This window comes from Schistocerca nitens, chromosome 5, assembly GCF_023898315.1.
Source record: "Schistocerca nitens isolate TAMUIC-IGC-003100 chromosome 5, iqSchNite1.1, whole genome shotgun sequence".
Lineage (NCBI taxonomy): Eukaryota > Metazoa > Arthropoda > Insecta > Orthoptera > Acrididae > Schistocerca > Schistocerca nitens.
Genome location: NC_064618.1, coordinates 867,229,966 through 867,254,347, shown reverse-complemented (window position 1 = coordinate 867,254,347; position 24,382 = coordinate 867,229,966). Strand labels below are relative to the sequence as shown.

Sequence of the window (24,382 nt, the reverse complement as noted above, 5' to 3'; positions counted from 1 at the left end):
AGTGGGGTCAGGGCGAGATGATGGAGATGGAACAGATGAGAGACTACGAAAACAACAATGTGGGTTTAGACCAGAAGTCACCAAACGTTTTTCACTGTGGGCCAGTTAACTGACAAAGTGACTATCATGAGCCACATCTTCATCTATTTTGTATCAGAGCTTTAAAAATCGAAATGGGATGTTACCACAGCTAAGGCACCTCACTGCCGTGGTATAAGGCAAGTCTCAGAATTCTGAATCAATTTCTTCAAGACAAGCCTGGGACTGACAGTGATTAAATTCATGTCTCCTAATGGAGTTCACAGCAGAAAATACACAACAAATATCTAAACCTGTCCTACAGAGGGCTTTCTGACATATGATACAGCATATGAACTGAGATCCCAGAATTTTCAAATAGTAAATTTAAGGCACATAGGGATAGGAGGTTTCCGCAAGTGTGAAGATCTCCTACTATTCAAAACATAATATTTAAATTTAAATTATATCACAATCTCTCATATTCCATGTGTTTATCAAAAAAATTCAAGCACAGTCAGCACATCACATGAGAAATGGCTTCACAAGCCAGATGCACCATGTGGGCCGTAGTTTGGCGACCCCAGGTTTAGATCAATCGAGCAAAGTGGGAGGTGTATGAACAGTAGTAGAGGTGGTGTTATTTACAAGGGCTACCAAAGATAGAGGTTCTAGGTCTGTGACACACCCTTAGATCCTGCAATCCCACTGGCCTCTCTCTTTTGCTAACAGTTATTCACACCCTGTACCATACCTCCTTCCTTAACCCTTTTGTAAACCGTAGTTATGTTCCAACGCCATTAGGTGCTGATAACAGGGACTGCATACTACTTGCACCTGACACTAGATAAAAGGTTCACGACTGGACACTCATCTGCTCACCACAGATATAAGCACATGCACAACTTCGCTAAACCAGTTCAGTTGCCATTAGTTTCTGGGCACTTACAACACCAGCAGTTGTCACAGTCATTGTAGTGTGTCAAAGTATGTGACAAGTTTTACAGTGTGTGTTGTTAACAGAGACAGAACTTAGATACCGATAGGAGAACCAAATTGGAATTACTGTTATATCAGTTGTTCATCATACACTGAAATAGGTTTAGACCAGCATTCAGAACTTTAGTTAGTGCCACATCTTATCGTTATCATCACCATCATCATCATACTAAAGCTGAGTATTTGTATGTATATAAAGGAATGAGCAAAAACCACAAACACAATGCATTACCATCCTAATACAGTGTAGGATCCATTGGCATTCAACACCTTCCAGTTGTTTCAGAATGGATAAATACAGGCTGTATATGGTTTTCATGGGACACTCATACCATTCTTCCTGTAAAATGTTGCAATTTCAGGTAACAATAATGGAGGGGATAGTGATCATGCATCTTCTCTCCAAAGCAGACTGCAAAGCCTCAATAATATTGAGATCTGGTGATTGTGGTGGCGGGGGAGATGCAACAACTCATTCTGGTGCTCACAAAACCAGTCTTTGACGAGATGACCTGAGCTGTGTGAACAGGGGGCCAGTTGTCTTGGGATACAATATCACCTTTGAGGGACAAAGGTCATACTACGGATCCCATGGAATACCATGATATGGCTACCCAAATCACCACTGAATCCCACCATGTTTTACTTTTAGTAGTTAGAGACAGTATGAAACAAGACTCATTCAACAAAATGACATTTTTCTATTGCTCCAGAGTCCAGGTTTTATGGCTTCAGCACCAGATTTTCCTGAATCCTTTTCAATAACCATCCAACATGATCACACAACACCCACTTTTATCCACACTGTAACTTTCCACTTTCACTGTATGTGGTACAAACACTTTGGCTACCTTGGCTACAGAAGCACCCACCATATGAGAACCAACAATTTTCCCACATTCAAATTCACTTAGCTCTGACATAACACACTCACAATTACATAGAACACTGTTCTGACCATGACTGACACTGGCAAAGTTGAGGACACTGCACAAGTGCCATTTGTGGTCAAATACAACAGCTCAACCTGCAGGCTTGGCTAGCACATGCATTTATGTTGAAGCATGTTTTTCTCGAGGTGTTTCCACATCTATGACAAAACCCTATATCTACTTTTAATAAATGATAGATGATTGTTGTTCATTGTGTTGCCGGCTCTGCATTTGTCATACTCTAATATTGACCTGTGACAAGACATGCAAGCATGCCACCTCTACGCAGGAACTACATTCTGCGGCAGTGAGTTCACTTCCTGCTTCTTTTATGTTGAGTGCCAAACTTATTTAGTTGATACAACATACAACTAAGTAGATATATAATTCGAATTTTATTAATCAGATATTACACGTCATGTTTTTTATCAATGCTTGCGCTCTTCATCTTCTTTCTCAATTTTTCTCTTGTACGAGAGCTAATGTATTCATCACTGCAATTCTTTGTGAGCAGTTCAGGTTACAGTGTTACAATTTCTCGAAGGCATTTTATTGTTCTTCGTTATTGAAGACACTTGTTCATAAATATACATGCAACTGAATATTGGTATTATACCTGGAGCCATTTTGTATAAATGAGGAAATCAATCCTGAGGGAAATGCCTGTAGAAATCTAGAATGTTGTCTTATCAAGTTGCAGATGCATCTGAATATCATCAATATTCCCTTAATATATAAAAGAAAAAGACACACTAGTGCTGTCATATCCTTAAATCAAAACTGGAATTCTTTCTTAAAAGTACATAGAATGGGTGTATAGCATTCAAAGTCTGTGTTAATACGAGTCCTTCAATGTAAGCAGTTTTGTAAAATGAAGTGCATTTCCTCTGTCCAACTGATTCTCCCAAAGTGACAGTTTCATTTTGAATGCTTATATATGGTTGATGAAATACGTTACCAGAGGGGCCTGCCCCTGAAGTGGAGTGTTCAAGAAGTTCAAATGGGTGGTTGCATTGGCAAGGAATGCAGCGTCACTTTTCCATGAAGGTTGTTTCAGTTTAGGAGTACATGCTACTCTCTTCCATAAACATGTCTATCTCACCCAAGAAACAAAATTAATCTAGTAATAATACTTCTTTGCTGGCTGTTGATAACTTCATGAGATTTCTCAAAGTTTAGGTTCACTGTTAATGCCACAGATGAAAGTGGCTATCTGGGCTGCCACAAATTACTTACAAAGCTTTACAAGTTGACTCTGAATGTCATTTGGCATGTCTTGTATCCAACATGAGTGTCATGTTTCATAATGGCAACTTGCAAAACTGTTCTATTTGAAGATTCATTCCACTGTGGTTTGAAACGTCAGTATTACACAATGACACCTCACCATTTTTGCTATCGGATAAAACAAAATACAATTAGGACACTCTTATGTTTCATTAAGAAGGGAGAGGTCTTGCAGAACAACTGGTGCGGGAAGCACGGATATTTTATTAACTGGCACATTGCCATATTTGAAGTTATATAAGAACACTGCGAGTTGCAATCTTACTAGGCACTCGATTCTGTAAAGAATTTATATTTATGAAAGTAAGTAGAATTATTTGACTGTAGGCTTATTCGTTGAATATATCTGATTTAACTAACTGTGTAAACTTTTTTATGTTTAGTAGACAGTCACCTCTGTACGACGTATTGACATGGCTGGCAAATTATTCTAATATTGAGATTTAGATTTTGAGTCCGCACCTACCGCAGCAGTCTTTGGAAACGATTTAAATACGAAGTCCGATTATTTGAATCACATTTCACGGTCAACTACGAATAACATTGCATTTACGAAAAAGCCATTGTCAAGCGTCTGATACCAAATAATTAAACGTCCACGTTCCAGATAAGCAAATATTAATTACAACCAATCACTATCATACATATACAATAATTAATATTTTATTTATTTTATAAATATACCCACCCATTTCACAGTTGCTGCTTCCCCTGTGTTTTCATAAAATTGTGAATGTGCATTTCCGTAACACCCCACCATGCCACCACTGCCCTGTTCACGAGCAAGAATCTGTGCAGCCACGAGTGCTCCTGCTCAAAATATGTGAACTGTTATGCCCAGGTCCAGATATATGTCAGGGTTTTTCTAGAACCCCATTCAATGTTTTCTCTGTCTCATTCAGTGAACTAACAATGAAGATAACATTATCACTGTATGTGTGTTGCTTCAGCTGCAATCATCAAAAAAAATTAGCATACTGTTCTTGTGAGATTTAAAACTTTCCCGGCATACATATTGTTCCACAAAATTTCGGGCAAACTGCTGGATGTTTGCAGCTTCCTGCCACAATATTTTGGCGCAGAGTCTTCTGGCCATCTTCAGATGATACTGGTGAAAACTCCCTGAGCTCTGGTATTTAAGGCCCCTCCCATACATGGGTGGTGGATTCACTTGGCGTTACACACGCACTACTTGGGCGCGTTCAATTCTGCTGCGCCATGTGCCCTCTGTGGTTAAAACTCGACGCATTGATATCAATTCGATTGTCTTCCTGCAGTTCCATCACAGACCTATGCCCGCTACGGAGGACACGAAGTTTTTTGATGATTGGATTCCATGCCAAATTCAATTGATTACCGCCGTCAGAATTAATAAGAGACTCATTGTCAGATAGCCATATTTACACGGATTCATTAATAATAGAACTCCAAAAGTTAGACGTATGGGCCACAATTTTTGTCACACATTAATTCATGGCATGACCAGTGGAAATACAGTGTTCGGCAATGGCAGACTTACAAGGCTGAAGAAGGCGAGTATGCCGCTGATGTTCTGCAATGCGATACTGCACAGTACACGTCTTTTGCCCTATATAAGATTTGCCACATTCACACGGAATCCTGTAAACACCTGCCTTGCGCAGCTCTAGGTCGTCTTTGACAGATCCCAACAGCGACGAAATTTTTGCAGGAGAGCGAAAGATTGCTTTCACTTGATATTTTCTTAGTATTCTGCCTATTTGTGCTGAAATATTACCAATATATGGTAAATAGACAGTTGTTTTAATGGCTTCTTCCTCTTCTTTGTTCCATCGTTTACAGGTCTGCAGCACTCTCTCCACTTGCTGGGACGAGTACCCATTCTTCAGAAATACAGTCTGCAGGTGCTCCAGTTCCATTTGCAAACTATCGGTGTCAGAGATAACGTGGGCTCGGTGAATCAATGTCTTCAAAACACCCATCGTTTGTGCCGGATGGTGGCAACTAGCGGGTTGCAAGTAAGGGTCTGTGTGAGTGGGCTTTCTATATACCAAACGACCAAGTGTGCCATCGCTCTTACGTTGCACCAATACGTCTAAAAATGGCAGGCAACCCTTCTTCTTAAACTCCATAGTAAATTTTATATTTTCGTGTATGGAGTTCAGATGTTGTAGAAACTCTCGCAGACGATCCAAACCGTGAGGCCAAACTATAAAAGTATCGTCAACATATCGCCAAATTACTGTTGGTTTAAAAGTGGCTGAGGTGGGTGCTCGCTCCTCAAAATCTTCAATAAAAAGATTGCCCACCAGGGGAAATAAAGGACTCCCCATGGTGACACTGTCTGATTGCTCATAAAACTCGTTGTTAAATAAAAAATATGTAGAAGAGAGGGTGTGCTCAAACAGCGCTGTAATGTCAGCTCCAAACCTGTCGCCAATGAGATGTAGTGAGTCCACGAGAGGTACATTTGTAAAAAGTGAAACTATGTCAAATCTGACCAAGTCACAACTTTGCAGCTGCAATAACTTAAGTCTGCTGATAAAATCACTAGAATTCTTTATGTGATGTGGACACTTTCCTACCATCGGTCTGAGCAAAGACGCTAAATACTTTGCTAAGTCGTAAGTGGCTGCTCCAATATTACTCACAATTGGCACGTTATCCTTGTGGATCTTTGGCAATCCGTATAGCCTAGGTGGAACTGAACTATTTGGTTTTAGTTTCTTAATTACCTCCTTTGGAAAGGAACTGTTAGTCAGAAATTCTGCTGTTTTCCTCACCACTCGGGTAGTAGGATCTCTGTCTATTTTGTGATATGTTGAGTCTCTTAATAAAACTTTAATCTTATTAATATAGTCCTCCCGTAGCATTAAAACAGTAGCATTACCTTCGTCCGATTTAGGTACCACTGTATCCGGGTCTGCTCGCAAGTTCCAGAAGGCTGCCCTCTCCATAGGCGAGATGTTGCCCTTTGGTGGTGTCGCTCTTGTCACACACGACGGAACTCCGAGCACACTTCCTCAGCTTCTTTGATGGAACTGACCGAGTCCAGTAGTGGTGGTAAAACAGGTGTAGGAGCAAAATTGAGACCTCTTGCTAACACAGGCACAGTCGCATCATCTATAGGTTTCCCCATCAAGTTAATAATGGATTGTCGAGTATGAACTCCCTCCAGCATCCGTGTCTAAAGTCGGTCGAACTTCACTATTTGCCTCGTCGTAGCTTTGTCGTGGCTCCAGTTTGCTTTGGCCCACGTCACACCGTGTGACCGTGTGAATGTGGCAAATCTTATAAAGGACAAACGACGCATACTGTGCAGGATCGCACTGTAGAACATCAGCAGCATACTCACCTCCTTCACCTTTGTAAGTCTGCCATCACCGAACACTGTATTTCCACTGGTCGTGCCATGAATTACAATGAGACAAAAATTGTGGCCCATACGTCTAACTTTCAGAGTTCTATTATTAATGAATCCGTGGAAATATGGCTGTCTGACAGTGAGTCTCTTATTAATCGTGATGGCGGTGACCAATTAAATTCGGCACGGAACCCAATCGTCGAAAAACTTTGTGTCCTCCATAGCCGGCGTAGGTCTGTGAGGGAACTCCAGGAAGACAATCAAATTGATATGGATGTGGCGAGTTTTCACCACGGAGGGTGCATAGTGCAGAAGAATCGAATGTGCCCAAGTAGCGCACGTGCAACACCAAGTGAATCCACCACGCATGTGCCAGAGGGGCCTTAAATACCAGAGCTCAGACAGTTTTCACCAGTATCACCTGAAATGGCCAGAAGACTGCACCGAAATATTGTGGCAGGAAGTTGCAAACATCCAGCAGTTCGCCCGAAATTTTGTGGAACATACTGTTCTTAGTAAAAATTTCAATTTTAAATACCTCGATTATTTTAATTGTGAATGTTAAGTACTCTTGCACTAGCCATTTGATAACAATGTTCCAAACAGCTACTAAGACACTACTTTGTATCCCACAGGCTACCAAAAAATGTGTCACTGGAAGAAGGTGCCATGCTGGAACCACTGTCTGTCGCTATCCACGCATGTCGCCGAGCAGGTATCACCTTGGGTTCCTCTGTACTTATCATAGGAGCAGGGCCGATTGGTCTTGTGACCGTGCTCACAGCCAAGGCCATGGGTGCCACCAACATACTGATCACAGGTAACGCCCATTGCCATAGTAAATACACTGTGTGTGTGTGTGTGTGTGTGTGTGTGTGATTAAGTTTATTACACTGCCTAACAAACAAGCCAAGCACCCAGAATGGGAGGAGGAAATGAAACAAAACTTCACAGGTTGAGAAGGTATGTGATGTTATTTCAATGATTACAATACAGAGTCAAATTTACAAAAAACTTGGCAGTATGAGCTCACTTATCAATATGACATTGCATCCCATCTGACCTGGATGCCTGCACTGATTTGGTTGGGGAGGGCATCATGAAGACACTGTATTCTCACCTGAGGCAAGCTGGCTCAAATTGTCTTAACTGGTCTGAGTACTGGCACTGGGAAGGAGTTCTGACATCCGAACTGGTCTCACAGGGTCTACCGGGAACAGACTGGCAAGCTTGCTGGCCGTGTAAGGACTTCAGCATCGTGCAGATAGTTCATAGAGGCACCTGCGATGTGTGGACAATCACTGTCCTGTTGAAAAATGGCAACACGATATTGTCACACGAGACACAACATGAGGATACAAGATGTCCGTAACATACCATTGCGGCACCGAGTTCGCTCGACCACTATCGGCCGTGACCTGAAGTTGTACCCGATGACCCCTCTCACCTGTCACAAGGAGTAAAACCGCTGTCTCTCTCCATATCATTTGAAGAGTGGGATCTCACCCCAGGTCATCACCACACCCATCGACGGTGGTCATCACTGTAAGGCCACTCGTCAGCAGTCCGTACTTCCCGGTCACGGCACCACTCCACACACAGACATCTGTCAAAATTTTATTGTGTCATGCTAACAGCAGCCTATGCATGGGATAGTAATTCCCTAGTCTGGTGCTGCTAGTTTCTAACAAATAGTGCAGGATAACAGAGAATGTTTCAGGGTCTCCATTATTTGTTCCTGGATGTCAGGCACAGATGTAAAGTCGTTACAATGTGCTTCTTTTGGTGCATAATACGTCGCTCTCCCTTTTGGTGGTCACATATGTTCCACCGGAACCTTGACAGCAAGTGTGCCTGCCCTCACATTCCTGTGCAGTCCAACATTGGGCTACTGTCACTTTCAAATGTCCCACAAATCTGGATACTGCACGATTAGCCCAGCAGGTCAAATGGAGACTCACAGTGAGACCCCTTTCAAACTCTGTCTGGTACTAATAACCTTCTCCCACAAGTACACAGCATGTTCGTGTCCTTCCTAGAGATCACACAATACCTGATGCTCTGTTCACACCACTTATATACTCTATCAGGTTTGGTAATACAGAACACATACAACACTGACACACTTTGGTGAGCATTCTACCTGTGACAGAGAATTGCAACTATAATCATTTATATTCCCAACAGTAATCTGGAACATGTATGAACTTACATTGACATCCAACCTTTTCTTCTCAGTGCTGCTGGCACCCCCCCCCCCCCTTTTTTTCCCTGGCTGTATATTTACAATCTTGTTTGTTTCTCTGCATCAGTTTATGTGTAATTTTGCTATGGTTAACATTCCCACAAGTGGTGTCCCAAATGAAGATGATACAGTCTTGAGCATAACATTAAATGTGATGTAAAAATGCTGGCAACAGCCTAGTGGTGATTTGGATAGTGCAATTAGTGATATCCATATACTCAAACAGCTCTAAGAAAAGGGAATATTAACTAGAATACTGGGTTTTCTCCTTCCTATGAACATTTCACCTGCCACTAACTTCACATTGGCCATGCTGTGCATCAGAATGCACGTATCATGTTATCTGCCACAGCAACTGGATCTGTGGTTTAGAATGTTGCAACTTTCATTCACAGCTTATCGAGTGTGCAGTAATGAAATGCAATTTATACTTGCTGTCAGTGCTTTGGATGCTCAACATTAATCTTAGTTTCAAGACATTATTCATCACACACCACAGCAATGTAAATACTAACATCTTAAAGACATAGTACATAAATCTCTAGACCGACATACTGAACAGTTGATCGGTCATAAATTTTGGCAACATATATGTGCTCTTCTCACACAAACTGAAGTAGCAAGGGGAACATTGTGGTGTGTTTGGCTTAACCAACTACTACTTCCAGTAAAAATTTCAGTAGTTTCTAATGGTAAATATGACATGCTTGCTCAGTTACACATTGTGGACAAAATTTACAGATTACTTCAAAATGACAGAATTTGTTGTGTGATACAATCTTTAAATGACTTCACAATGGCAACAACATCAGCAGTCACGCTATGTTCACGTCCATCATCTTCCAAACAACTACGCAGCACACCACATGATAGCAGCACCTGTCGCTCTTCAAACAGATATGCATGTTACGGAGTACACAAGTGACAGATGGCACAAGCAGAAAACAAAATGCTGACTCAAAGCAGCAGGGAGAGCAACGACCTGTATCACTTTTGCCAAAGTGCACATTACAATGTTGACAAACACTGACATTGTACTGGTACCACACACGTTTCGAACATAGGCCTAAAAGTGCACTGCCCTTGTGCTCATCCAAATAGGAATGGCACAACTGGTCACAGAAAAAGTGCTCACCAGTTAATACTCAACAGATCACTGATTGCAATGATACAAAAAATTTCAACGCAACTGCCATTGCTTTCCGACAATCAATGGCCAGTCACACTTCCTACAGCTATTTATCTTCAAACCAAACATTGACAATGTGAGTACCAGTGAATTACCTGTACAGCAGGATCTTATGAGTGCCTACCTCAGATTGTGTTATTTACACATTATGGTCATACATGTACCATGTACTTACCAAATGGACTCAGATAGAGAACAGACAAAAGTATTTGATATAGTTTTCAAATTACCTTTGAACTGAACTTCCGTATTAGTGAATGTTACCAAATGAATTTTGGGTGCAGACTTCTTACTTGAACGTGGTCTAGAAATACGTTTACACTCAGTGCACTTGTAAATGGGTACTGAAATGGTTAAAGAACAAGATGGTATGGTTTCTAAAACCGGGAGGTCATCCATCACTAACCCACTGAGCATCACATAAATACAGGGTTACATACGTTACACATAAAAGATTACACTTACTCATGCACAAATAGCATGGGGAAAGTAGGAGTTGCTACATACATTAAGACAGAACACACGTTTAGAAACATTGAGACAAATAGATTTTGTAGTGATCAGTACACACAAGTGTGTGCTTGTGAATCAATGCTGAAAAAAGTCCTTTTAACTGTAGCTGTACGTAAATCTCCACTGGGGAATTTTGAATTATTTATGAGGACTCTGGATTCCTTACTGTGCTATATGCCAGACAGCAGCAAGCAGTTAATAGTCTGTGGTGACTTTAATTTGTAGATTTTCTGAGAGTGTCTGATAGGAAAAATGATCTGGAAAAATTATTTGGATCCCACAATTTGATCTCAGTAATTAACATTTCAACAGTACGACACTAATTGATAATGTTTTCTTTGACAAAGCTCAAAGCAAGAAAATAACTATTTATCCAGTAACAAATGCTCTCTCTAATCATGATGCACACTTAGGATAAATAAAATAATGCCTTACAGTATGGATATTCTTCAGTGGAAATCACAATAATTAATATAGTATAAGCATTTTGTGCCATTTCAGGGAATGGGGTAAATAATAGAAATATTGATCTTTAACTCTGTATTGTAATATACATATATTAAAAAAATCTTGTTTCATATGTGCATTTCTTGTGCACTTGACACGTTCCACATCATAATGGCTACTGTACCATGCGATTGATCAATGGAACACACAACCAACCAACCAACCAACCAACCAACCAACCAACTAATGACTCCAGGACAAATGTTTTTAAGAGTAGTTTACAGGAGATGACATGGGATGTAGTTTACTATGAACCAAATGCTAACATATAATTTTACCTATTGAATGATAAATTCATACCGTTAATTGAAAATAGCTTTCCCCATAAGCTAATCAGAAAAGACGCTAAACAGTCTTGTAAAAAACTGTGGATCACAAGAGAGATTAAATTATCTTGGGAACAGAAAGGGGAAATGCATCTTTCGGCAAGAACAAGCAGGGATCCTGCAGTAGTTGCATGCTCCAAAAACTACTCAAAATTACTAAGAAAAGTTATTAAAAAATCAAGGAATATGCACATATTGTCAGAAATCAGTGCTTCTGACAACAGAGTTAAGGCTATATTGAATGTAGTGAAGCGAGAGACACGACAATCAGCAACAGAACAACACAACAGCACTATTGAACTGAATGGAAGAGCTATAAATGATGAGTCACAGGTTGCAAATGCATTTAATAATCTTAAGTATAGTAGACAGCATGGTGGAAAACAGTTCAAGATCACAGCAGTATGTTGAAAATGTAACTTTCACAAAATTCAATCATATGAATGTATTACCAACTTCTCCTTCTTAAATTAAGAAAATTATAAACTCTCTCAAAAATGAAAGCTTATCTGGTTTTCGTGGTGTTTCCAATAGAGTACAAAAAATTTGTTCCCATGTTATAAGCCCAGTCTTATCTGAAATATGTAATGCATCATTAACTCAAGGTTTTCCAGAGAGACTGAAATATGCCATTAATAACCCCTTCCTTAAGAAAGGTGATATGAGAGATGTCAATAATTACTGACACGTTTCACTGCTGACATAATTTTCCAAAATTTTTGAGGTGATGTATTCTAGAATAGTATCACACCTTAGCAACAATAGCATCCTTAGCAAATCGCAGTTTGGGTTTCAGAAGGAGTGCTCTACTGAGAGTGCCATTTACGCATACACTCACCAAATTTTACAAGCATTAAATAATAAAATAGCACCAGTTGTTATTTTCTGTGACCTCTCTAAGGCATTTGACTGTGTGAATCACAGTAATCTCCTACATAAGTTGATGTTTTATGGTTTTGATGGTATAGCCAACCAAAAAAATGCAGAAGCTGTACGAAACAATTCAACCAATACCGTCTGGGGACATGATTCTGACTGGAGAGAAATCATATATGGGGTTCCCCAAGGTTGAATCTTTGGTCCACCACTGTTCAAGGACATAATTCTGACTGGGGAGAAATCAAGTATGGGGTTCCCCAAGGTCCAATCTTAAGTCCACTACTGTTCCTCATACATGTAAAAGATCGTCCATCCAGTACACCATAAGCAGACTAGTTCTTTTTACAGATGCTACTAGTATTGTAATCAATCCAAGCATACATGCATAAAGAGAAGAAATGGTAAACAAAATAAATTGAATATGTTGCGTCTTTTTAAAATTGAGGGTGAGACCATTAGCAGAAAATATGATTAACTGTAAGTATTTTACAAAGACACAACATATTCAGTTCTGCATGTCTAAAGGTAATACACCAAAGATAGGTGTATCATACATGGCAAGGAAATAATATATAGTATGGAAACTTCAAAATTCTTAGGGGTGCATACTGATGAGAATTTAAATTGGAAAAACACATTTTGGAACTCCTAAAACAACTTAGTCCAGCCAAATTTGGGCTTAGAATCATTGCAAACCTTGGGGAGAGACAAATCAGTAAGTTGACATATTTTGCATATTTTCATTCAAAAATGTCGTGTAGAATAATGTTCTGGGGTAACTAAGCTTTATGAAAGTAAGTCTTCATTGCACAAAAACATACTGTAAGAATAATAAGTGGTGGTCACCCATTCTCATCTTGTGGACGTCTGTTTAATGAGTTAGGCATTCTGACTACTGCTTCACAGTATATTTATTCCCTCATGTAGTTTGTTGTAAATAATCCACTACAGTTCAAAAAGAACAATGAGGTACATAATTACAATACTAGAAGGAATAATGCCATTCACTGCTCCGTATTAAGGTTGTCTTTAGCACAAAAAGGGGTGCACACTGCTGCAACACAAATTTTTTGGTCACTCACCCAGTGACATAAAACGTTGTACCGAGAGCAAAGTAAAATTTGATAAGGAACTGAGAAAGTTTCTCCTTGACAACTCTTCCTATACTGTAGAAGAATTTCTATTGCTGTGTTACTGTAATGTGTAAAAGGTGGCAGGTAGGAATTACTAACTCACATCTGTATATTTTTTTTTCTTTTTGTAAAAAAAAAAACATAACAATAGAAATGTTTAGAGTGTAACCGCACGTGGAAATTAATTTGCAATGTGAATGTTAAGTGACTCGTTCTAAATCATTACAATCTCCTGTACAAAATGATCCATGGCACATGTAACTAACTAATTCACAAAAGCAACAGCTACAACAGCCATTTCGCAAGACTGCAGAATAGCACAATTATCATTATTATTATTATTCTCATATCAGAAACATACAGGTAAATGTACATAAATTTTACATAGTTACGATTAAATAACTTTTGACCAAAACTTGGCCTCTTCCAGTGAATTTTCTGTTGCTTGTTGAAGATCATCTTCTGTACAAGAGACTGGGCACAATCGACTCTGAAGCATGTGGCGAACTGTCTGTTCTTCTCCACAGTCACACCGAGTATCACTTGGATCAGTATATCCCCATCTTGCCAAGTTAACTTTTGATCTTCCAACTCCGGATCTCAGTCTATTCGGGGATTTCCAAGTTGTCCATTCCGCATCATGGCCTGGAGGTAAAGCATCAACAACTCTTTTCCAACCAGAGGGAAGGTAGGTTGTAGCTCTCCATAGTTGTAACCTAGCTTTTTCAGCAGTGGTTGGCTGATTTAAAAGAGGGGGGAAGGGACAAAACTATAAGGTCATTTGTCCCTTGTTCCTAATAAAACAATGCCACAAGTGTGAGAATAAAACAGACGAGACATATAACACAAAACAGTAAGAAAGGAAAAAAGCACAAGAACGCAGGAAAGTCAACGAACACTACAAGGAACAAAAGAGGACAGGAAAACAACAGAGAGACGCTACAAACAGAAGAGAGTAAAACAAGAAAGCAGATTAAAGTGGCTGGCCGACCACAAGAATAAAAATGAAAAGCCAGCCACTCTGCAACATATTAAAACCTCCACCCTAAAAGCACTACGGTGAAGGACAGAGAGCGACAAAGTATTTGCGCTAAAACTTAGATCAAATGATAAAACCGACCATCACGAATAAAACGTAAAACTAAATCAGCCGATGAGGCACTGTTGGATAAAATCAGCGGCAACGGGTCCGGTAACCCAAGATTTCGTCACTGGGCAGACAAAGTAGGACAGTGCACCAGAATATGGATCACTGTCAACCAGGCGCAGCACCAACTCTGAGGCGGGTCTTCACAGCGCACGTGGTAACGGCGGGTCACCCGAGCATAGCCAATGCGGAGCCGGCAGAGGACACCTAATTCTCTGCGAGAGGTCCGCATGGAAGACTTCCACACATTCTTCGTCTCCTAAATGATACGCAGTTTGTTGTGTGTACTGTTATGCCATTTCGTCTCCCAAAGCCAAAAAAATCCTGCGGCATAAGTCAGGACACAGGTCAGGTTCAGAGATGTCCATCTCCAGAAGCGGTTTCCACGTTGCCCGTTTAGCCAGCCTGTCGGCAAGTTCGTTGCCTGCGATGCCGACATGTCCCGGAGTTCACACAAACACCACTGAACGACGGGACCAGTCCAGAGTATAGATGGACTCCTGGATGGATGCCACCAAAGGACAGCGAGGGTAGCACTGCTCAATAGTTTGTAGGCTGCTCAAGGAGTCAGTACACAGAAGAAATGATTCCTCAGGGCATGAACGGATATACTGAAGTGCACGAGTTATGGCCACCAGCTCTGCAGTGAGTATACTGCAGCCATTGGGCAAGGAATGCTGTTCAATATGGCCTCTGTGGACAAAGGCGAAGCCAACATTACCATCAGCCATCGAGCCATCGGCATAAACCACTTCAGAGCCCCGGAACACTTCAAGAATCGACAGGAAGTGACAGCGGAGAGCCGCAAGGCTAACGGAGTCCTTAGGGCCACACGAAAGGTCCAGGTGAAGCTTCGGCCCACGGTTACACCATGTAGGTGTACGTAAATGGACCTAAAGGAGAGGTGGTGAAGGGGAGAACTCTAGTTCAGACAGAAGCGATCGCACGTGAACCGAAATCATTAGCCCTGACCTGGGCTGCCTATGATGGAGGTGAACTGCTGTGGTTGGGAAAAAATACGGTAATTAGGTTGTTCAGCAGAGCTGTTGTCCACGTCTGATCTTCAACGGAGGGACTCCAGCCTCCAGCAGTACGCTTGTCACTGGACTCGCACTAAAAGCTCCTGTTGCTAATCGAACTCCGCAACGGTGCAATGGGTCGAGCAAACACGATGCTGAGGGTGCTGCCGAACCATAAATCACACTCCCGTAGTCGAGACGGGATTGAACGAGGGCTCTGTAGAGCTGCAACAGTGTTGAACAATCTGCATCCCAGTTGGTGTTGCTCAGGCACCGGAGGGCACTGAGGTGCTGCCAACACTTCCGTTTAAGCTGACAAAGATGAGGAAGCTAAGTCAAACGAAAGTCGAAAACCAGACCTAAGAATCGTTATGTCTCCACTACAGTGAGTGGATTGTCATTAAGGCATAATGCTGGTTCTGGATGAACGGTATGACGCCAACAGAAATGCACGACACATGTCTTCGTGGTGGAAAACTGGAAGCCGTGGGCTACAGCCCATTACTGCGCCTTGTGGATGGCTCACTGTAGACGACGCTCAGCAACACCAGTACTGGAGTAGCAGAACGAAATGCATAAGTCGTCTGCATACAGAGAAGGTGAGACTGAGGGCCCGACCATTAGAGACCACTAAAAATAGTGACACACTCAATACAGAGCCCTGCGGGACTCCATTCTCCTGGACACAGACGGAACTACGGGAGGCACCAACTTCGACACGGAAAGTACGGAGCGACAGGAAGCTTTGGATAAAAATCGGGAGCAGGCCATGGAGACACCACTCGTACAATGTGGTAAAGACATGATGTCGCCAGGTCGTGTTGTACGCTTTTCAAAAAAGACGGCAACCGGGTTTTGGAATCTGGAAAAGGCTGTTCGGATGGCAGACTCGAGGGACACTGGCGGAAGCCGCCCTCACATGGAGCTAGTAGGCCACATGACTCCAGGGCCCAACCCAACCCCCGACACACCATAAGTTCCAGCAGCTTACAAAGAATGTAGGTATCCACATCAAGAGGGCTTTTACCGGGTTTGAGCACCGAAAAAATAGTGCTCGACCGAAAGACGCTATCGCACCAGATCCAGTTGAAGATGACAAGGATATGTCACTTGCAGTCAGATAAGAGATGTTTCATCATCTGACTGTGGATCCGATCTGGCCCAGGAGCTGTGTCGGGGCAATGTGCAAGGGCACTGAGGAACTCCCACTCTGTAAATGGGGCGTTATAGGACTGACTGTGGTGTGTAGTGAAGGAGAGGACTTTCCCTTTCAGCCGCTGTTTGAGAGTGCGAAAGGCTGTGGGGTAATTCTCAGCGGTGACAGCAGAGGTGAAAGTTCCCCAGTCCGCCTTGGTCAAAGCCCATCTGGGCAGGCGTCTGTGTGCTTGACGCTGGGGCGGTGACAGGAAGATGGGGAAGTGGTCACTACCACACAGATTGTCATGTGCTCTCCAGTGGATACATGGGAGAAGTCCTGCAAATTGATAAATCAATGACTCAGTAACTACCATGATCCACACTGAAATGTGTGGCGGCCCCAGTATTTGAGAGGCAGCAGTCGAACGGACACAGCACAGTTTCGACACCTCTGCCTTAGCCAGTAAGCACGGAGCTACCCCACAAGGGGTTACGGGCATTAAAATCTCCCAAAAGTAGGAAAGGTTTAGGGAGTTGATCAATCAGTCCAGCTAAAACATTCAGGGGTACTGCACCATACGGAGGAAGATATACATTGCAGACAGTTATTTTCTGTGTCATCCTTATTCTGACAGCCACAGCTTCAAGAGCGGTTTGAAGGGGCACAGTGTCACTACAGACTGAGTTTAAGACATAAACACAAACTCCATTTGACACTCGACTATAGTCACTACAGTTCCTGTAATATCCCTTATACCCGCGGAGGGCGGGGGCCCACATTTCTGGGAACCAGGTTTCCTGGAGGGCAATGCAGATAGCACGTGTAAAGCTTAACAGTTGCTGTAACTCAGACAGGCGGCGGAAAAAACCGCCGCAATTCCACTGGAGGATGACATCATCATGAGACTGGGAAAGCATGGAATATTCAATGAGGCAGTTTATGCCTCAGAGTCACCTGCTGCCACCGACTTACTGCCTGAGAAGTCTATATCCACTGTGCCTGAGGGTCTGGCGAGATCTAGGTCCTCAGTGGATGCCAGAATCTCCACCCCATCCTCAGACGCAGAGCTTGTAGGTAGTGGTGGTGTGGGTGCCACCGCGATTTCCTTGGTCTTAGGGGGTCATCTTTCTGGATTTCTCTAGCTGATCCTTGGGTTTCCCTGGCTGTGAGGACTTCACTGGCTCAGTCTCCGGGACTGAGGATGAGCGTGAATCCCTATTACCAGCTGCTTTTGAGCTCTTCAGCCACTGGCGGGTGTCATCTTTCCCTCTAGCAGAAACCTGGGAATGTTGGGGGGATGTTACTCCCGAAGTAGCTGGTGCAGGAGCAACAGAGAGGGAAGTGCCCCCCCCCCCCCCCACCATCAAGGGAGCAGGTGTACTCTTTCGGCTCTGAGAGGTGACTGGGTTTGGTTGAGCAGATGGGGCTAGAACAGTTGTAGCGGCAGCGTAAGGTGATGTCATACAAACAGGATGGAGGTGTTCAAACTTCTGCCTAGCCTCAGTGTAGGTCAGTCGGTCCAGGGTCTTGTACTCCATGATTTCTCCTTCTTTGTGTAAGATCCTGCAGTCTGGTGAGCAAGGGGATTGATGCTCTCCGCAGTTAACGCAGATGAGAGGTGGGGCACTTGGAGTACTGGGATGTGAAGGATGTCTACAATCTGAACACGTGATGCTGGAAGTACACCGGGAAGACATATGGCCAAACTTCCAGCATTTAAAACACCGCATTGGGGGAGGGATATATGGCTTGACATCACAGTGGTAGAAAATCACTTTTACCTTCTCGGGCAATGTATCACCTTCGAAGGCCATGATGAATGCACTGGTGGCAACCTGATTATCCCTGGAACCCTGGTGGACACGCCAGATGAAATGTCCACCTCGCCGCTCCAAATTAGCGCGCAGCGCATCATCAGACTGCAAAAGAAGGTTCCTGTGAGATATGATACCCTGGACCATATTTAAGCTCTTATGGGGCATGATGGTTACAAAAATATTCCCCAGCTTGTAACAAGCGAGTAACGTCCATGACTGGACAGAGGATACTGTTTTTATCAAGATTGACCAAGATATCATTTTGGACAATCCCTCCAACTCCCCAAACTTGTCCTCTAAAAGCTCAACAAAAAACTGAGGTTTCCTCATCATGAAACATTTCCCGTTAGCTCTCGAACATACAATGTACCGGGGCGAATAAGATCCGCTGCCATTCTTAGCCTAACATTCCTCCCATGGTGTGCCCAGGGAGAGGAACGATTTGGAGTCGTACTTCTGTGCATTGAATAGAGCTCGTGAACGCTTAGAGGTTGTTGGTGTTTCACCACCATCAAGAGATGATGGACTACGCTTCATCGCCTGTCATCCGCCTTGATGCCATCCATTCCGACCAGGGGGCCTCCATACAGGTGCCACCCAGCCGCAGCAAAGGCCACCTGGCAGGATGGCCATTGCCGGGAGTCCCGATGCCCCATGGGGATGGGCATCTACCCTGTGGCATACGTGGGAGTTAACAGTGCAGGCATCAGCAGAGCAATCCCTGTGTCGTCAGGAGGCTACAACCAACAGGGTACATGGCGGCCCTACCACAACGGACTGGCTCCCGTGTTGGATATCAGGTGCAAAGAAGTCCACGGTCATCGTCAACACAGAAAGCGACACAGCATAGTGGGTGGAGGAAAATGCACCCAGGAAGGTGTCCCCACCCAAGAGATGGAGAATGAGGGGGACTGAAATGCGACGATGAGAAAGTGGGCTAAAGGTCACAATGCATTACGGACACAATGCACCGTGTAAGGCGCCCTTCCCCAAGTGGCTGGCTCTTTGGGAAAATTTTGAAGAATGGCCGTCAAACCCTACAGGGGACCATCACATAAAGGCCGAAACGTGTGAAACTCCTTTTAGTTACCTCTTACGACAGGCAGGAATACCTCGGGCCTATTCTTACCCCCTGACCCATAGGGGTATCAGCAGTGGTTCTAAGTTGCTTTGATGTTCTAAGGAAACTCTTCCTTGACTTCACTCATTACGGATGTGGTTCATGCTCATACAGAGGATGGGTAATTTCCTGTTGCACTACCTTTCTCTCCTTGTTCGTAGATCTCTCTCTTCGAACAGATGGTGGTGCTATTCCTGCGAGGTGGTAAAGCCATTCGACTGGAGTGGATTTCAAGCAACCCCTTATAATTCTGCAGGTTTCGTTGAGGGCTACATCCACCTGTTTGGGACGAGTTCAATTATACCACACAGGACTGGCATACGCCGCAGAATAGCATAGTGCCATTGCAGATGTTTGGATTGTTTCAGGTTGACTGCCCCACTGTGATCGGCCAGTTCCCATAGAAGATTGTTCCTGGTGGAAACTTTTGACTTGCATTTCATGCAGTGATTTTTGAAAGTGAGATATCTGTCAAGTTTCACTCCTAGGTATTTTGGAGTCTTGTAGTGTTCCAGTTCAGCCCCAGATCATATTATTTTCAACTTGCTGCATAGGTTCCACAACAGAGCTTGCAGCAGCAGCAACCAGTGCCACAACAACACGCAACACTTGAAACAGCAGCTAGTAACAAACAGCTGTAGACGTTCCAATGTCTCACTTGATGGCACTGCACAGACTGAGTAGTGCTACTGGTAATGCTGCTATCCAAGTATGTCATGGGCATGTAAAAGCAGTTCTGAGTGTCCTTTGCCAGCACTCTACCACCCAATTGCTAGCTGGGTACTAGACTATTAATGTAATGGTGTTGGAATCGACATAATTTAGCAAGTTCCAAAAACAGGGCTGACCTGACTACGAAGGCTTTCCCGGCGTAATAATTTATAAAATTCTTCTCGGGTGTGCAGCCGGATCATGACGTCTTCAAGACACAATATTTCTGCGGTCCAACTGGCCGCCATCATCAGGTGAGAGCGCTGGTGCACAATCTCGCCGGAACTGACTTCCCAGCGCAAGTGGCAGCCCATATATAGGCCGCAGAAGGCCCACAACGCGTGCGCGAAAAGGTGCCGTAGCTGCCATCTAGTGCAGTAAACATGCCGCGCCGCCGGTGGTGGAAAGAGGCGAAATCGAGGTATCGCTGTCAAAAATAAAAGAAAATTAAAAAATTCTATTCCGGCGATTGAGACGCAGACCGTTGTTTTTTAATGTCGGATAACACCGGGTCCCAAGTCTTACTTAAAAGATAGCCCTTGTCTCTATTAATAAGATTGTCAGATAAACGAATCTCTATTGATTCTTTTAAAATACAGTCCCAATATCGAGATGCAGGGGCAACCATTTGTGTCGCATCATATTGCATTCTGTGTCCCTGGGTGAGACAGTGCTCCGCCACTGCGGATTTCTCGGGTTGAAGCAGCCGTGTGTGCCGCTGATGCTCAACACATCGGTCCTGAATGGTCCGGATCGTCTGACCAATGTAAGCCTTCCCACAGTGGCAAGGGATCTTGTATACACCGGGCTTCCTCAAACCCAAGTCATCCTTAACAGAGCCAAGAAACGCTCTAAGCTTGGCCGGCGGACGAAAAATACTTTTGATGTGATATCTTTTTAGAATTCTTCCTATCTTCGAGGAAATGCTCCCAGCAAAAGGCAGAAAAGCCACCGATTTGCAGGTATCTTCTGGTGGTTCAGGCGATGGTCCAAACTGGAAAGCACGACGGATCTGTTTATCTGTATAGCCATTCTGCTTGAACACAACCTTAAGGTGGTCCAATTCTTGTGTCAAGCTTTCTCCATCTGAAATGGCATAAGCTCTTCTCGCCAACGTTCGCAGGACCCCTGTACGCTGGAACGATGGATGACAGCTAAAAGCATGCAGGTAACGGTCCGTGTGCGTAGGCTTTCGATAAACACTGTGTCCCAGTGTCCCATCATCCTTTCTGTACACCAGAACATCCAGAAACGGAAGCTTTCCATCACTTTCCACCTCCATGGTAAACTTGATGCTAGGATGCAGGGAATTAAAATGATCTAGGAGGCGGTCAAGAGCCTCTCTCCCATGAGGCCACACCATAAACGTGTCGTCAACGTACCTCCAAAAACAGGTTGGTTTTAAGGACGCCGTCTTCAGCGCCATGTCCTCCAAATCTTCCATAAAAAGGTTGGCGACTATTGGGGACAGTGGGCTCCCCATAGCCACTCCGTCAGTCTGTTCAAAATATTTGTCATTGAATAAAAAGTACGTTGACGTCAGCACGTGGCGACAAAGCCTGGTTGTGTCCTCATCCAGTTTCTCACCAATTAATTGCAAGGATTCTTCCAGAGGAACCCGGGTAAAAAGCGACACGACATCAAAGCTCACAAGCAAATCGCAGGGACTAAGAGACAAGGACTTCAATCTCTGAATAAACACCATAGAATTGGGAATGTGATGTTCGCATTTACCGACGTGAGGGCCAAGAACAGATGCTAAATACTTGGCTAGATTGTAGGTAGGAGCACCCAAGTTACTCACGATCGGACGAAGCGGGACCCCTTTCTTATGAATCTTGGGTAGGCCGTATAGTCTCGGTGGCACGGCAGCACCAGGACGAAGTGCCACCGAGACTATACAGCTACACGTTTATGGTGTGGCCTCATGGGAGAGAGGCTCTTGACCGCCTCCTAGATCATTTTAATTCCCTGCATCCTAGCATCAAGTTTACCATGGAGGTGGAAAGTGATGGAAAGCTTCCGTTTCTGGATGTTCTGGTGTACAGAAAGGATGATGGGACACTGGGACACAGTGTTTATCGAAAGCCTACGCACACGGACCGTTACCTGCATGCTTTTAGCTGTCATCCATCGTTCCAGCGTACAGGGGTCCTGCGAACGTTGGCGAGAAGAGCTTATGCCATTTCAGATGGAGAAAGCTTGACACAAGAATTGGACCACCTTAAGGTTGTGTTCAAGCAGAATGGCTATACAGATAAACAGATCCGTCGTGCTTTCCAGTTTGGACCATCGCCTGAACCACCAGAAGATACCTGCAAATCGGTGGCTTTTCTGCCTTTTGCTGGGAGCATTTCCTCGAAGATAGGAAGAATTCTAAAAAGATATCACATCAAAAGTATTTTTCGTCCGCCGGCCAAGCTTAGAGCGTTTCTTGGCTCTGTTAAGGATGACTTGGGTTTGAGGAAGCCCGGTGTATACAAGATCCCTTGCCACTGTGGGAAGGCTTACATTGGTCAGACGATCCGGACCATTCAGGACCGATGTGTTGAGCATCAGCGGCACACACGGCTGCTTCAACCCGAGAAATCCGCAGTGGCGGAGCACTGTCTCACCCAGGGACACAGAATGCAATATGATGCGACACAAATGGTTGCCCCTGCATCTCGATATTGGGACTGTATTTTAAAAGAATCAATAGAGATTCGTTTATCTGACAATCTTATTAATAGAGACAAGGGCTATCTTTTAAGTAAGACTTGGGACCCGGTGTTATCCGACATTAAAAAACAACGGTCTGCGTCTCAATCGCCGGAATAGAATTTTTTAATTTTCTTTTATTTTTGACAGCGATACCTCGATTTCGCCTCTTTCCACCACCGGCGGCGCGGCATGTTTACTGCACTAGATGGCAGCTACGGCACCTTTTCGCGCACGCGTTGTGGGCCTTCTGCGGCCTATATATGGGCTGCCGCTTGCGCTGGGAAGTCAGTTCCGGCGAGATTGTGCACCAGCGCTCTCACCTGATGATGGCGGCCAGTTGGACCGCAGAAATATTGTGTCTTGAAGACGTCATGATCCGGCTGCATACCCGAGAAGAATTTTATAAGGGCTGACCTGAATTGTGACACATACCAGGCAACTGAAACAGGTGATCCATGTAGTGAGAAATGTTCTGACTGCTGTTCCTGCAGGAGTGTCCATGACGGGGTGTGCCAATCAGTTGTTGTAAAGATATATCTGAATTCTACGGCAGAGTGGTTTGTGAATATGGCCAACTTTGGCTGTTGGCATGCTAAAAATGATTTATTTCATGAGAAAAACATACCTGTCCTTGATAAGCTTAAATGTGATGTTATTTCCCTGGAGTGCAAGGTCCGGAGTCCAATATCTGCTTTGCGAAAACCGGCAGGTACGAAAGGTCTAGCAGAACACCTAGAGGCATTGCACTCTTTTGGGTTCCTGCTAGTGGGACACTTTAAAGCTAAATTTTTGTCTCTCCACTTGTCACATGTTCTTGGAGCTCCACATCAGCTGCTTGTGCTGCAGTCAATTTGTCGAAACATAGTACACAAAAATGCATTTAGCCTTGAAAAATAGTTGGCAACAATGTTATCTGGCTCTCTTACACATTTCAAATCTGTAGTAAACTGATTGACAAATTCTAACTGCCAAAATTACCACGAGGGAAAAAGTTCAGTTAGGTCTTTTGCAGACAGAAGTGATGGGACTGTAGTCAGCATATACTGCAAACTTATTTATGGACTGGGGGAGGGGGGGGGGGGGGGGGAGTCCCAAGGATTGCCATGTGCCATTAACTTTCTACTGGTGTATAGGCTGTGCCAAAGGAAAACCAAGTGTGGGTTATTCATCAGTCATCATATCATATTTTATTATGGTTATAATTTGTCTAGTAGGTTGCAGTTGCAGTTCTGAATGTTGAACGAAAGTTAATTTTCAAAAACATCGAAGTGCGATACAGTATTGTACAAACCAAAGTTTTTGCCAATCGTGCTAATATGATTGAGGATGTAATAATTTGTCTCTAGAAATTACACA

General features: G+C 43.5%; 1 protein-coding gene across 1 annotated transcript in view; it reads left to right on the top strand.

Annotated features, from left to right (window-relative positions):
* The window catches only part of LOC126260772 (sorbitol dehydrogenase-like), a 146,702-nt gene that overhangs the window by 110,679 nt on the left and 11,641 nt on the right, over positions 1-24,382 (top strand). Inside the window, exon 5 of the mRNA XM_049958110.1 lies at positions 7,215-7,399. Within this exon, the coding sequence (XP_049814067.1) occupies positions 7,215-7,399 (185 nt within the window). The remainder of the gene's footprint in view (positions 1-7,214; positions 7,400-24,382) is intronic.